The following is a 12050-nucleotide window of genomic DNA, read 5'->3' on the forward strand; positions in this document are numbered from 1 at the left end:
ATCGAAGGAGGCGAAGGGCTCATACCTTGTGAGCAAATGTAAACATGCACTTAGACAGAGTTCTCTTTGCGTGTGTGCAGAAGAGATAAGTTATGGATCAGCATGGAGTACTGTGGAGGTGGTTCTCTGCAAGATATCTATCATGGTAAGGACACCCAGGCACAATGATTCAAACCATTTTGTTTTTACTGTACTCTTTGATGGTCTCTTTTCCCCTCATGGCTTCTGTCTTTTTTTTTTATCTAATATTCCAGTAACCGGGCCTTTGTCAGAATCACAGATAGCTTACATGTCACGGGAGACCCTACAGGTACTGTCTACAGTACTGATAATGTGGGCAAGATTGAGATTAAGATTTAAGATTTCATCATCTTTATCATGTTATTGTTGTCTTATTTTATGAGTAATAGTAACGGTAACGTCATTTTCTGTGTAATTCTATTTGCAGGGTTTATACTACCTGCACAATAAAGGCAAAATGCACAGAGACATTAAGGTGAGTTTGGAGAAAAAGGCAGTGGGCAGTGATTTGTTCATAAATAAAGTTATAATCATGATTAATTGTTAAATCTGATTTCTGAAAATCTACATATTGGCTCTACATTTACACTTTGTGAGTAACATAGCAATCTACTTCAGCTATTAGGCTCATTTTAAGTTAATTAGGGTCATTCGTTTGGTTCAGTAAGGCTGTTTTTTGTATTATTATTATCATTATTATTATTATTATTATTCTACACTGGGACTAAGCTTAATAAATGCATGGGAAACCTGTTGTTGGTGCACAACAACAGGTTTTTATTAAGCTTGTGTTTGTTATAGGAAAAATGAATAGTCATTCCCCACTGCCAGCTAAATCAATGACAAAGCACGTTGTAACTGTTTTGCCTTTCAGATTATACTTAGTAATACTTATTATAATTAGTATTATTATTTAGAATTTAGTTGAAGTGTAAAATTGTGTGTTTTATCCTAAAGCTCAGTATATTTTGTTTTTGTTGTTTTTTTCTTTCCTTCCCCTACAGGGAGCCAACATCCTCCTGACAGACAATGGCTATGTGAAACTAGGTGAGAGAAACACGCAAGGCCTGCAATTACCTTCTGCTTCAACAGACTGAATCTGAATGGCCTCATTTGCTGACTTGTTTTTTTTTCTTTCTTTTTTTCTTGGCCTCTCTGCTGTTCCTCTTTCACTTTGTATTTATTTCTTTACATTCTCCCTTTTCATTACATTCCTCTAATTCTATTCCCTTTATCCACTTTTCCTCTCCTTTTTGTTTTTTCTTCTTCTTGATTCCTTAGCTGACTTTGGCGTATCAGCCCAGATCACAGCGACCCTAGCAAAGAGGAAGTCATTCATTGGAACACCTTACTGGTAAGTTTTTTATATTTAACCAAAAGCTTCACTGACGTTGCGTAGGGGTACGCAGGTAGAACAATAAAAATAAAACCCAGCAGGACAGGGCAAGGCAAGCACTTTTCATACAGAAGCAATTCAGCAATACAGAGTGCTTTACTGAGGAAAATATGAGACAAATGCATTAAAATGATAAAAAAAAAAATTAATGGAAAAAAGATTGCAATTGTCAAAATAAAAATTAATGATTAAAATGAAAGACTTCTAACCTTGCATTTCTGGAGCCAAAAACAATTACTTGAGCCTTTTCATCGTTGAGCTGAAGGAAGTTCTGGCTGATCCACTCACTGATTTGTTGGATACATTTACTCTTCCTGTTCTGTTAGAGTGCTTTAATCCATTGGAATTGATGGTAGTTCAATACAATGCTTGCTGCTAATGGGCCAATGTTTTACACATAGGGATTTGTCAACTAATGTGTTTCTCTCCTTTATTATATTAGCTGTTCTTTAATGCAAAAGAACAAAACTCAGAAATAAATAGTACTTGTTAGTTGTAGAGAAATCATAGAGCTGCATTTGAGGTTGGGAACTTTCTGTGCTGCTGCTGGGAAATACTGTACAAAGTTCATATTCTGTTCTTGTGTGTAGTTGTGTAACCCATTTGGATAGTTGATCATTCCTCCCTCTTATATGCATCTTGTTTTCATACAGTCCTTCTGTCTTGTTTCCTTGTATAGGATGGCTCCTGAGGTAGCAGCGGTGGAGAGGAAAGGGGGTTACAACCAGTTGTGTGATATCTGGGCTGTGGGTATCACTGCAATAGAACTGGCTGAACTGCAGCCACCCATGTTCGACCTGCACCCAATGAGGTAGGAGTGTGTGCGGGCTGTGATGATGCAGTGATAGTAAAGAATGTTTATAATATTATTTGGAAGATTTAATTCTTACCATGCATCTCTGCGTGTATTTAATAAAAGTCAGAACCACTGACAGACATTAATGTTATTAGCTTTAGATAATTTTTGTGTGACAAGTCTAAAGGGCTTCTTTACAAAATGTTGCTATATTTATGTCCTGGAGATTTTAATCTTTATTCTATTCATATATTACACTGGCTTTAGTCATTTGGAGTAGATATTGTGTATCAAATTGGCTTTATTACTGAATGCTAGGAAGGCATGTCTTTCTACACTGTGAAAGGTGATTTTTCTCATTTTTACTTCTTCTCTCCCAACAGGGCTCTGTTCTTAATGACAAAGAGTAATTTCCAGCCTCCTAAGTTGAAAGATAAAATGAAGTGGTAAGACTGTCATGCTTTTGCATATATTTTGGTCTTGCTCACATTTGCTATAGATGTAACACCCAGCTGTTTAAATGATCAGTTTGTATCATTTTACAGGGCTAAAACATTAAACCCTTTTCCTTTTTTCTCTGCATTACTCTCCCTGCTGAACTAATAGGACAAATAACTTCCACCACTTTGTCAAACTGGCTCTGACCAAGAGCCCAAAAAAGAGGCCCACAGCTGAGAAACTGCTGCAGGTGAGGAAAGTTTAACTTTCAGACATTACAGTCCATCTCCAATCATATTTACATGATGTAAAACAAACAAAAATGAGAGGGCTTCCCAGTCAACTTTTATGTTAAGTTAGGAAACTAGCCATGCTGACAAAATTGCCCAACACTATAAATATCAAAAGCCATTTCAGATTTGGCAGATCTCCTCTCTGAGGCAGTCTGATGGATAGCTTCCAGCTCTGCTGCTATTTTTTGGTTGCTTTGTGGAAATCCTATTCTGGCCACCTGCATGTGTGCTCTGCAGGTTTGTCATGAACCTAAAATGTGCATATATAAACTACTGTGTCAAACTGACCCAGTATTCAGTTTTTAAGGCGCATGCCTGAGTGAGAGCAACCACACAGCACTACCACACACTATGCAGTTTTTTTGTGCAGATTTGTTGCCTGCAACTTGGTTGTTTTCTTCAAAGTGAAATTCAGGTTAAAGGGTTGCTGTTTTAACCCAATGTAGGTCCGACCAGTATCTCAAAACACACAGTGAAAAGGTTACTTGTAAAGCTACACTTTAATGTGTTGCTTCACTGCCCACGAGCCGTACTTTAAGGTTGAAATTGGCCAAATTTATAACAAGATGCCCAAACAGGATGTGTGATTACACCTCAAGCAAGCAGCATTAGACTTCCAAAATAAGTCTACTAAAAAGTCCACGGTTAAAAAATTAACCTTTTGCAATATTTATTTTTCCTCATTCGATCAGTCCTCAATATCTTTTAAAATTTCTAAGTGGTCATGGTGTCATGTATTATATATGAAGCGTTCACATGTGTACTAGGTGCATTCTGTGATGTTAAAAGGTACTGTGTATAAAAGAAGCTGGAGCAACGTGATACATGATGCATGAAGCAAGATCTAAATAATGGAAGGAAAGCATAAACTTCAGTTTGCTTTGTAAGCATCATTCATCACTATGTGCCACAGCAATTAGGGCTGTTATTTAAACGGCATATCAATTTGTCAGCACCCTAATGAGCAGCTGGATTAGTTGCAGCTTTGCTTATTTAAGAATCACATATTACCCAGTACAGTTTATTTATTTATTTTTATCTTTTTGTTTTAAAAATGTGCCATTGGTGATGTCACCTGGATTGATTCCAACTCTTGTTTCTCTTCCAGCACCCTTTTGTTTCCCAGCCTCTCAGCAGGACGCTAGCGATTGAGCTGCTGGATAAATCCAACAACCCCGACCACAGCACCTTCAACGACTTTGACGATGACGACCCTGAGCCTGAGGTAACCTTTGACCTTCAGGATTTTCTGTTAAACCCAAAGTTTTGTCGGGCCGAGCATAAATGTGATTGTGTTTTACTCGATCATGCTTCTTTTCTTCCTCAACTTCCTTCTGTCTCCTCATTTGTCCTTTCATTAAATTCCTTTGTCATTCACAGCTTTTTCTCTCCATCCTTACTCCCTCCTTTCTTTGTCACATGTGAGTCATCTTTCTGCTCTGTCTTTCCCTTTCTTACTCATTCCTTTTTATCCACTTCTTCTTTTGCTTCTCTCAGATTTATTTCTCATTTTCTGTTTTTGGTTCACTTTTGTTTTTCTCTTCTTCTTTTTAGCACTGCTTGTATCTCCCCACATTTTATTTTCCTCTCCTGTCTTCTATTCCCCATCCCTGATCCTCTGAATCCTTAGTTTAAGTACAGGGGTCACTTTCTTCCCATAAGTCCCGGTGCTCGACGTGCACCCCGTTTTGCAGCCCGTCGGAAGGTACTACTGTTCCTGCAGTGTCTGCACTGATGTCATTCTAACACAAACTCTTCTGACAGTAGTTTTTTTTTTCGGAGGGAGGGCGGGGAATAGGACTACAGAACTGAATGAATAGAAAGTAAATTTCCAATTCAGTTTCTGCTGGTGTTGCCCTGGAAGTCGACATTGGTATGTGAAACAGTCATTTGATGGATTACTGTGAGTGTCATAGACCTTTCTGTTGACATTCAAATCAGCTGACTTTATACAACTGCGTCACACAAAATTGCGTCATTATTCTTATTCTAAAAGTTGCTTATAATATCTTATGCACGTTTGTTAAAGTTTTACTTGAATGCTTTAAGTAATAAGATTGTTTGACATAAAAAACAAATCCAGCTTTGCTCCTAAACTTAATGATTATGTTATGTTAAGTTAAGATAAGATAAGTTAATGATTTAAGCCACAACTGCACAGCACTCATGTGTGAACAAAATAGAAAGATAAGGGTTGGCTATAAGGAAATTCCGGTGATTTATTACTTACTGGGTTTTACGTCATCTCTGTGTAAAAAGGCCATAATAGGATAAGGTCCACTGTATTTCTCCTAATAATTTGGGAAACTCTTGTATTACAGCAGCCAAAACATTAAGTAGAATAAATCAGTGGATCATTAAAATAGAATAAGATCAAACATTAAGGTAAAACTGTCACAGATCCCAATTAAAAACAAAAAATAATTAAGTAAAAAACTTTTAAAAAACAGCGGTGGAATAGAAATGGCTTTATAAATGTAACAAATTATAAAGTTTATAGTATTTATGACTGACATATAGTAACTATAGGCAGATAAAAGTAACCTTCCAACAACAACAACTGGCGACATCGGTGAGAATCAAAGGGAATGCAGGAAATCGGGTCAGTTTTTCACTAACACCTCAACTTGACTCTACTTTGCTCTACTCAGTTTCAGTTGTTTTCCATTACAGTTTTATACCATTTTAATGTCTCATATTTATGCAACACAAATACAACACAACCATGGCCTAGCTCCCTCTGAATTCTGTCGTCAGCACAAATACATCTGGATCTTGTCATTGGACCAGTGTTGGTTTGTGTGTAGCCCATTTCCTTATTTGCCATGTCTAAAAAAAAGTAGCGGTATTATTCTTGCGCAGGAGTCACCCTCATGACTCATCCAGTGACGTTACTTCCTCGCCTATCAGTGGCATGCAGTGTTTTGACGTCACATTTTCAGCTCAACTTGGCTTGCTTGGAAACCCGGCCAAGTCGGCACTACCACCAAACAGAAAGCCCTAAAAGTCAACTTGAGCGGTTGCTAGTGGAAAAAAGGCATAATTAGCATCACTAAGGATCTTTTCCATTCACTTCAGTTCTGTAGCACCTGGGATGATAAAGAAACGCCTAAATTCATAAAGATGGCTTCAAAAATATCACATTGTCACTCTCTCTAGAATTATGTTTTTAAGTGTTAAATTCATACACAAACTCATGGAAACTCATGTTTCAAACAGTAGACAAAAGAAAATGTAGTGTTGTGGAAGGCCGAAGGGCTGTAGGTTGCTAAAGTGTTATAGCTATGGACGCCATCTTCACCTGTCTTTAACCTTTCAGGTATTAATCGTGGTTTGTGTCTAATGAGAACGGACTATGAGAATAATTGCAAACAAAAATGTCTGTTGGAGGAGCCGAGTTCTAAATGTTGCTTTGGTTGATGCATGGTCTTTTGTAGTCTTGGTTTGTCTTCCAGTGCTTCATAAGCATGCACTAAGGTTGCTGTGTCATTAGATTTCTGTGGGATTGAGTTTGGATTTTAATTTAAATTAACAATAACTGTGGTTCAAAATAAGAATGGCCAGCTGCACTCATGACATATAAAATAACCAAGTACCGTTTTCCATTTCAGCATTTAAACCCTGTTTTTCCGCTTGTATTAAGAATGTAGATCATCAGATGATGATGATGAGATACTGTGTGACAATCTCGCTGTTATAAATCTCCCAATGTAAAGAGGACTTTACAGCTTACAGGTATCCAGTGTTTGGAACCAAAAGGGTGGATGAATGTTTTTCCTCTGACTGTGTTGCTGTTGTTTGTTTTGGTCGTGTTCTTGCAGTGTGTGTGTGACTCTGTTTTTGCTGTGTCATCAAATCCCACCCACAGGAAATAGCAGTGGGATTATGTTTTTGTTCTTAAACCTATTGTGATCTTTCCAAATCTAGTGCAAACCACTACACCGAGTGTCCAGAGCAGCTTTGACACTGTCTGCTTTTCTTTTTATTTCCTGATAGTCCCCGGTTCCTTATCGTATCCGCTCCACCAGCAGAAGCACCAGGGAAGGAAAAACACTGTCCGAGATGAAATGTGAGTTGCTACAAAAGGTCAATGTGAATAAATACAATGTCTTTAGTATCTTTTTTTCTCCTTCTTCAATAATCCTACTCAGTATATATATATATCTCCCTACCTCATGATATTCCCTTTCTCCTATCCTCCCCTCTCTCAGTCGATCAAGTGAAGTTTGATAGTCTTTTGGAAAAGGAGACACAACCTCATCATGAACCGGTGAGTTGATGACATTATCTTTGTATGTGTGCGAATGAGATGAGATTTGTGTGGTTGTTAATTAACCAGTACCAACTTGGCTGTCCCTCACCTAATCACACACGGCACCTCCACCAATCTATGTTTTTCTTTGTCTGTGTTGAACCAATCCTAGTTAAATATTCTAAGGTTTAGGAATGGCATGTTTCGCTAACTATTATATGGGTATAACAACAGAATTGGCAGAAATCTAATGGCCAGTTGCATATAACATCAGATTTACAGTAACCAGCAGGCTGTTGTGAATATATCGTAAAGAGAGTAGTCCCTGGTGGATCTTGTGCTTGCTGGAGGGATTAAAAGTCCAATTTGATCTGGAATGTTTTGGGATTCACCAAACCCTGAAGGCTGTTGCTGAACAGTGTTATTGCAGTAGCTTTAAATACACAACCCAGCTGGATAAACAGCTCTATGGATTCATTTTAATGAAGTTGTAACTGTAGACCTCTTGTTATTGCTGTTTGACAAACACAGGTACGATTTGTCAGTAGTAGCTTTCTTTCACTACTGGTTGGACAGAACTCGTCGTGTTAAAAAGTCGTGTTCGTGGCTTTCATTTGCATAAAATTTGTAATTTATCTTGGTCAGATTATGCTCAGTTTTGGTCAAAAAGTTAGCATAGGTCCTTAAAAAAAATCTTTGGCTGAGCTACGATTTCTTGATATTTTTTCCCAGTATATGTTGCTCCCCGACTTCCTTTTCACCTTTTGTCCTTTCTTTGCACGTCTTCCACTGTCCCCACACTCTTAAAGTTGTCTTTGATAGTTCACCAAAAAATCTAACCAGACCTTTATTTTGTCCTCTCTTTATCTTTTGATCCATAAATTTAGATTAATGCTATCGTATTAACCTCATATGATCTGTATCATTTATCAACAATCATTCATTTGTCCATTAAATTTCTACTCTCTTTTCAAGGGAACTCTGGCAGCTTGCATTACATTTGTCTTGTGACATGTGTAGATTTTAGCTTTTAGCTTGTAGCTCCAAGATCTATCCAGTGAGGACTGCCGTGCTGTTTTTTAGCATTCATATTATAACATTTTGATCAAAAGAGACTCTGTGCAAGTATTTTGTTTTTCTATTTTTTTTTTTTTTTTTTTGCAATAGTGGCCAAAAATCAAACAGACCCATAGTAACAGAAAGTACCTCTAAAACGCTGATCACAAGTTTACGAACACTCATCATGGGCTTGAATAACTTTTAACATGAACTGTTCTCTTTCCAGGATGAAATGATTGTACAGCATATGTCTTTAATAACTTAACAAAGCAAGGATTGAGTGCACAAGTTTGAAATATTTTTGGATTTCTTTAATCCACACAGGTTCTAAAGTATACATACACACCCACTAATATTTGGATAAATGTCCCTTAGCAAGTCAGACCTTTTGGTATCCATCAACCGTCTTCTGGCTGAATATTTGCCCATTTTTCTTGTCAAAATTGGAAGAACTCATTTAAATTACACTTTAGCATGATTCAAAGAAAACGTTAATAGCCTAAACATAGCAGGACATCCATACCCATGATGAGTGAGAAATGCATGTGTGGAAATACTACCCAGAATACAGCTGGCTACCATTAGTTGTTTAATTTGTATGTAGAATCTTATGAAAAGTACTCTTATTATACCCTTATTAACTTTATATTTTGTAGGCTCACATATATGCTGTTGTAGCACAGTTTATTATTTTCTCTCCATTCCAAACCTCCATCTATATGTTTTAATCTCACATCTGTCTCCTCCTCTCTTGAGATTATTATTCAAATATACTCTATCCTTTTCTTGCCAAGTCAAGCACCTATTAAAAACTAAATATAAATGGCCTTAAGCTACGTACACACTGGAAGTGATTCATAGTGACCCATAGAAATAGAATGACATTTGGCGACTTGAAGCAAATAAAGACAACTTAACTGTTGCTGAGTTGAAGTGGGCGGGACACAAGATAAACTGTTCCCAACTTCCAGGCAAGCGACTGAAGAATACCCTTGACTGACATATGACCTGGTAGTAAACTATAGAGAGTAACTTAGACAACCGGAACCTGGAATGTCTAAAAGCGATGAGCCACCGGCTTGAAAGCGATGTGCGACGAGCGAATCATTTCCAGTGTGGACACGGCTTTAACCCAAACTCATTTTTCACAAGTCATCCCTTCCCTCCATATCACCATTCCTACCTGTTCCCCGCCATTAGTCCAGGACAGGTTAATGTATTAACTGAGGTCTCTCTCGCTCTGTCTTGCTGACCAGTGTGATTCTGAGCCCTATCTGGACTGTGTTGAGGAGCTCTACTATACAGCAAGATCTAATCTGGTAGTACACCTTTAGTCTCTCTTTGTTTCAGCCTCTCCATCTCTCCAGCTGTTGGCCCATTTATTTTCAGTCTGTCAATTTTTAACGTCATGCTTTATTTAAAATATAATTTAATTCTTTTTTTTCCATCTTGCTCATTCTTAAACTCTGAAGGATGAGTCCTTGTCCTACTTTTGTCCTTTTTCAGAGCTCTGAATCTCTCGGCTGCTCGATGTCCAACTTGTGTATTTGTTATTTCACATTGTTGATCCATCTCTTCTAGTCCACCCGTCTGTTACTGCCCATCTTTATCTTCTTTTTTCAGCTTCAGCTTTTGCCTCACGAGCTGGTGTTGTAGTTGTCATAGTGATTAGAGTCATTAGTGCTATTGTTGTTGTTTCTCATATATGCATACAATACACAGATTGGCACACAGAGGTATAAACACAGGGAGGGACACTACAGTGGAGAGGCATGTTACTCAGCAAATGTCTAGTTGAGATGTATTGAAGAATTGTGACAGAAGGGTAGCTTTCTGGGGGGAAAAGCATATTTTGGGGAAAGTCGGCTAACTTTTCTAGTATTTTCTCCTTTTAAAATCAGATTTAACTGGACTTCTGTACATGCAGTTTTTATGTGTCAGTAAAGTGCTTCAAAATGACTGCCAAGATACCTGCCAAGTCGTAAGACTTACTTCAAGAAAGGCTTTAATATAGAGGAAGATATATCAGGTTCAGCAGTGGAGCTGCAGCTCTAAAGGCTGGTAGTGGTGCAGTGCCTTGCTCAAGGACATCTAAAGGAGATTTAAAGTATATAAAAGGCATGTCTGCTCACAGTAGCGTTTGCATTCAAATTTATTAACACATACACTTTTAATGTGTGTTGTATGGTACTCAATATTTCTGATGTTTCCACAGAATGCGCTTCTCTCATTTGTAAAGTGTTGCTTATGTTTTTCTAACCTCTTGTAGTTAACCAGAGTAGTGAGGCCTTGTTTTTTGCTTTGTTTCTTGTCTGTTAGTATGCGTGTTTCTTTGTCGTTTCTTAGTAGCATTGGTGTTTTGTGTCTGCTCATCTGGAGTGCGCATTTCTTCTTGCATGCTTTTTGCTTTCAGGCGTAACATTCAAAAATATTTCTCTGACAAGATGCTGCATTCACATTGTGGTTTTTATGTCACCGATATCCAACCAGAATTTCATTAGTTGATTTAAATTCAGGACCGTTGTCATAGTGCTGAATTTATTGTCAGCCTGCAGAATCATAAAATCTGCACAACTGATTCTTTATTAGCCCGCACACTCTCAAATGTGCTCTATGACAACGTAACACTTTTCTTACCAAAGTTATCTAAAACATTGGTTCCCAATCTACAGTTTGTGAGCCACATAGGGGTCCACCAACTGCTCCAAAGAGTTACTGGTGTACTTTACTGTACTAAAGATACTTTGTATTAGGGGTGTCACTAAAAATATTTATTGATTGTTTGATTGATTTAGAAGACAAATATGTTAGTAATGACATATAATAATATTAGAAATAAGTTTGTAGTTGTGCATGCTTCTGTAAAGTTATGGCTTCAGACTCTGTCATGCATTTGTGTTTTTTGTCATTTTACCCAAGAAGTCAACACAAAAGAGCAAAGCTTTAGGTAAACTTGACCAATAGAAGTACTGCTGTCTAGATATTGCAGTGAGACTTATTTCTATCTTGTTACTGTGACTATTTTGACAAAGATAATGAATCGAGAAAATCCGATTTTGACATTATATGCCTCCTTTAGAGGTGTTGAATGCGTTTGGAAGATAAAACCTTTTCGTTCAGTCATGTTTCCAAATACAAAAATACTGTAACTGCAGTCAACAGTAGTAACAGAATGTTCAATCGAAAGGACAAGGAGCACACCACATCCACCGCACTACAATATTTTACATTAGTGAAACCTATTTAATGATAGTTAATAAAAATGATTAACGTATCTACTGTCCTGTATTTCTTGGATTGGATTTAAGTGGAGTTTGGGTTGCTGGGTTGCTTCATAGCTGGTAACTTCAGTAACTGACAGCATGTTACATTTTCTGGCTTTCCCTCAACTTTTTTGTGAAATAGTGCATGTTTTCACCTGTTTGTGACCTAACAGGAACTTGTGTCATCTAGAAAATAAGTCATTGACTCAACAACAAGTCAGTGCATGAGACCATAATGCAAAATGTTAGGGTTTCACAAGCCCAAACAACAGGGAACCACTTTTTGGAAACAACTTCTGTGTTCTATCTGTGAAGCCAGTACTAGCAAAAATTAGCAGGATGAGTAGGATGATAATGTTTCTTTTCATCATTGTTTAATGATGACATTGAAATGAGTTACTTGGTGTACACCTAATTATTGGTCCTTTTCCTAAATGTGTCAATGGCCAGACTTGTTTTGTGGCTAACGCCCGATGATTAATATATGTAGCATTACACCACAATGTGAGTTCAGCAAGTGTCAGCTCTGTAT

General features: G+C 37.5%; 1 protein-coding gene across 9 annotated transcripts in view; it reads left to right on the top strand.

The window, feature by feature from the left end:
• Positions 1-12050, top strand: part of LOC146505684 (mitogen-activated protein kinase kinase kinase kinase 3-like) — a 45678-nt gene that overhangs the window by 14912 nt on the left and 18716 nt on the right. For 6 of the 9 annotated variants that reach the window (XM_085183413.1, XM_085183416.1, XM_085183412.1 and 3 more), the window contains exons 4-15: positions 81-145; positions 255-310; positions 449-496; positions 1026-1068; positions 1303-1375; positions 2097-2228; positions 2597-2659; positions 2820-2901; positions 4053-4169; positions 6941-7013; positions 7156-7214; positions 9512-9574. In XM_085183413.1, coding sequence (XP_085039539.1) covers positions 81-145; positions 255-310; positions 449-496; positions 1026-1068; positions 1303-1375; positions 2097-2228; positions 2597-2659; positions 2820-2901; positions 4053-4169; positions 6941-7013; positions 7156-7214; positions 9512-9574 — 874 coding nt within the window. The remainder of the gene's footprint in view (positions 1-80; positions 146-254; positions 311-448; positions 497-1025; positions 1069-1302; positions 1376-2096; positions 2229-2596; positions 2660-2819; positions 2902-4052; positions 4170-6940; positions 7014-7155; positions 7215-9511; positions 9575-12050) is intronic. The other 3 variants (XM_085183414.1, XM_085183417.1, XM_085183421.1) reach the window with 1 other exon arrangement.

Source organism: Neolamprologus multifasciatus, chromosome 13, assembly GCF_963576455.1.
Source record: "Neolamprologus multifasciatus chromosome 13, fNeoMul1.2, whole genome shotgun sequence".
In the NCBI taxonomy this organism is placed as follows: Eukaryota; Metazoa; Chordata; class Actinopteri; order Cichliformes; family Cichlidae; genus Neolamprologus; species Neolamprologus multifasciatus.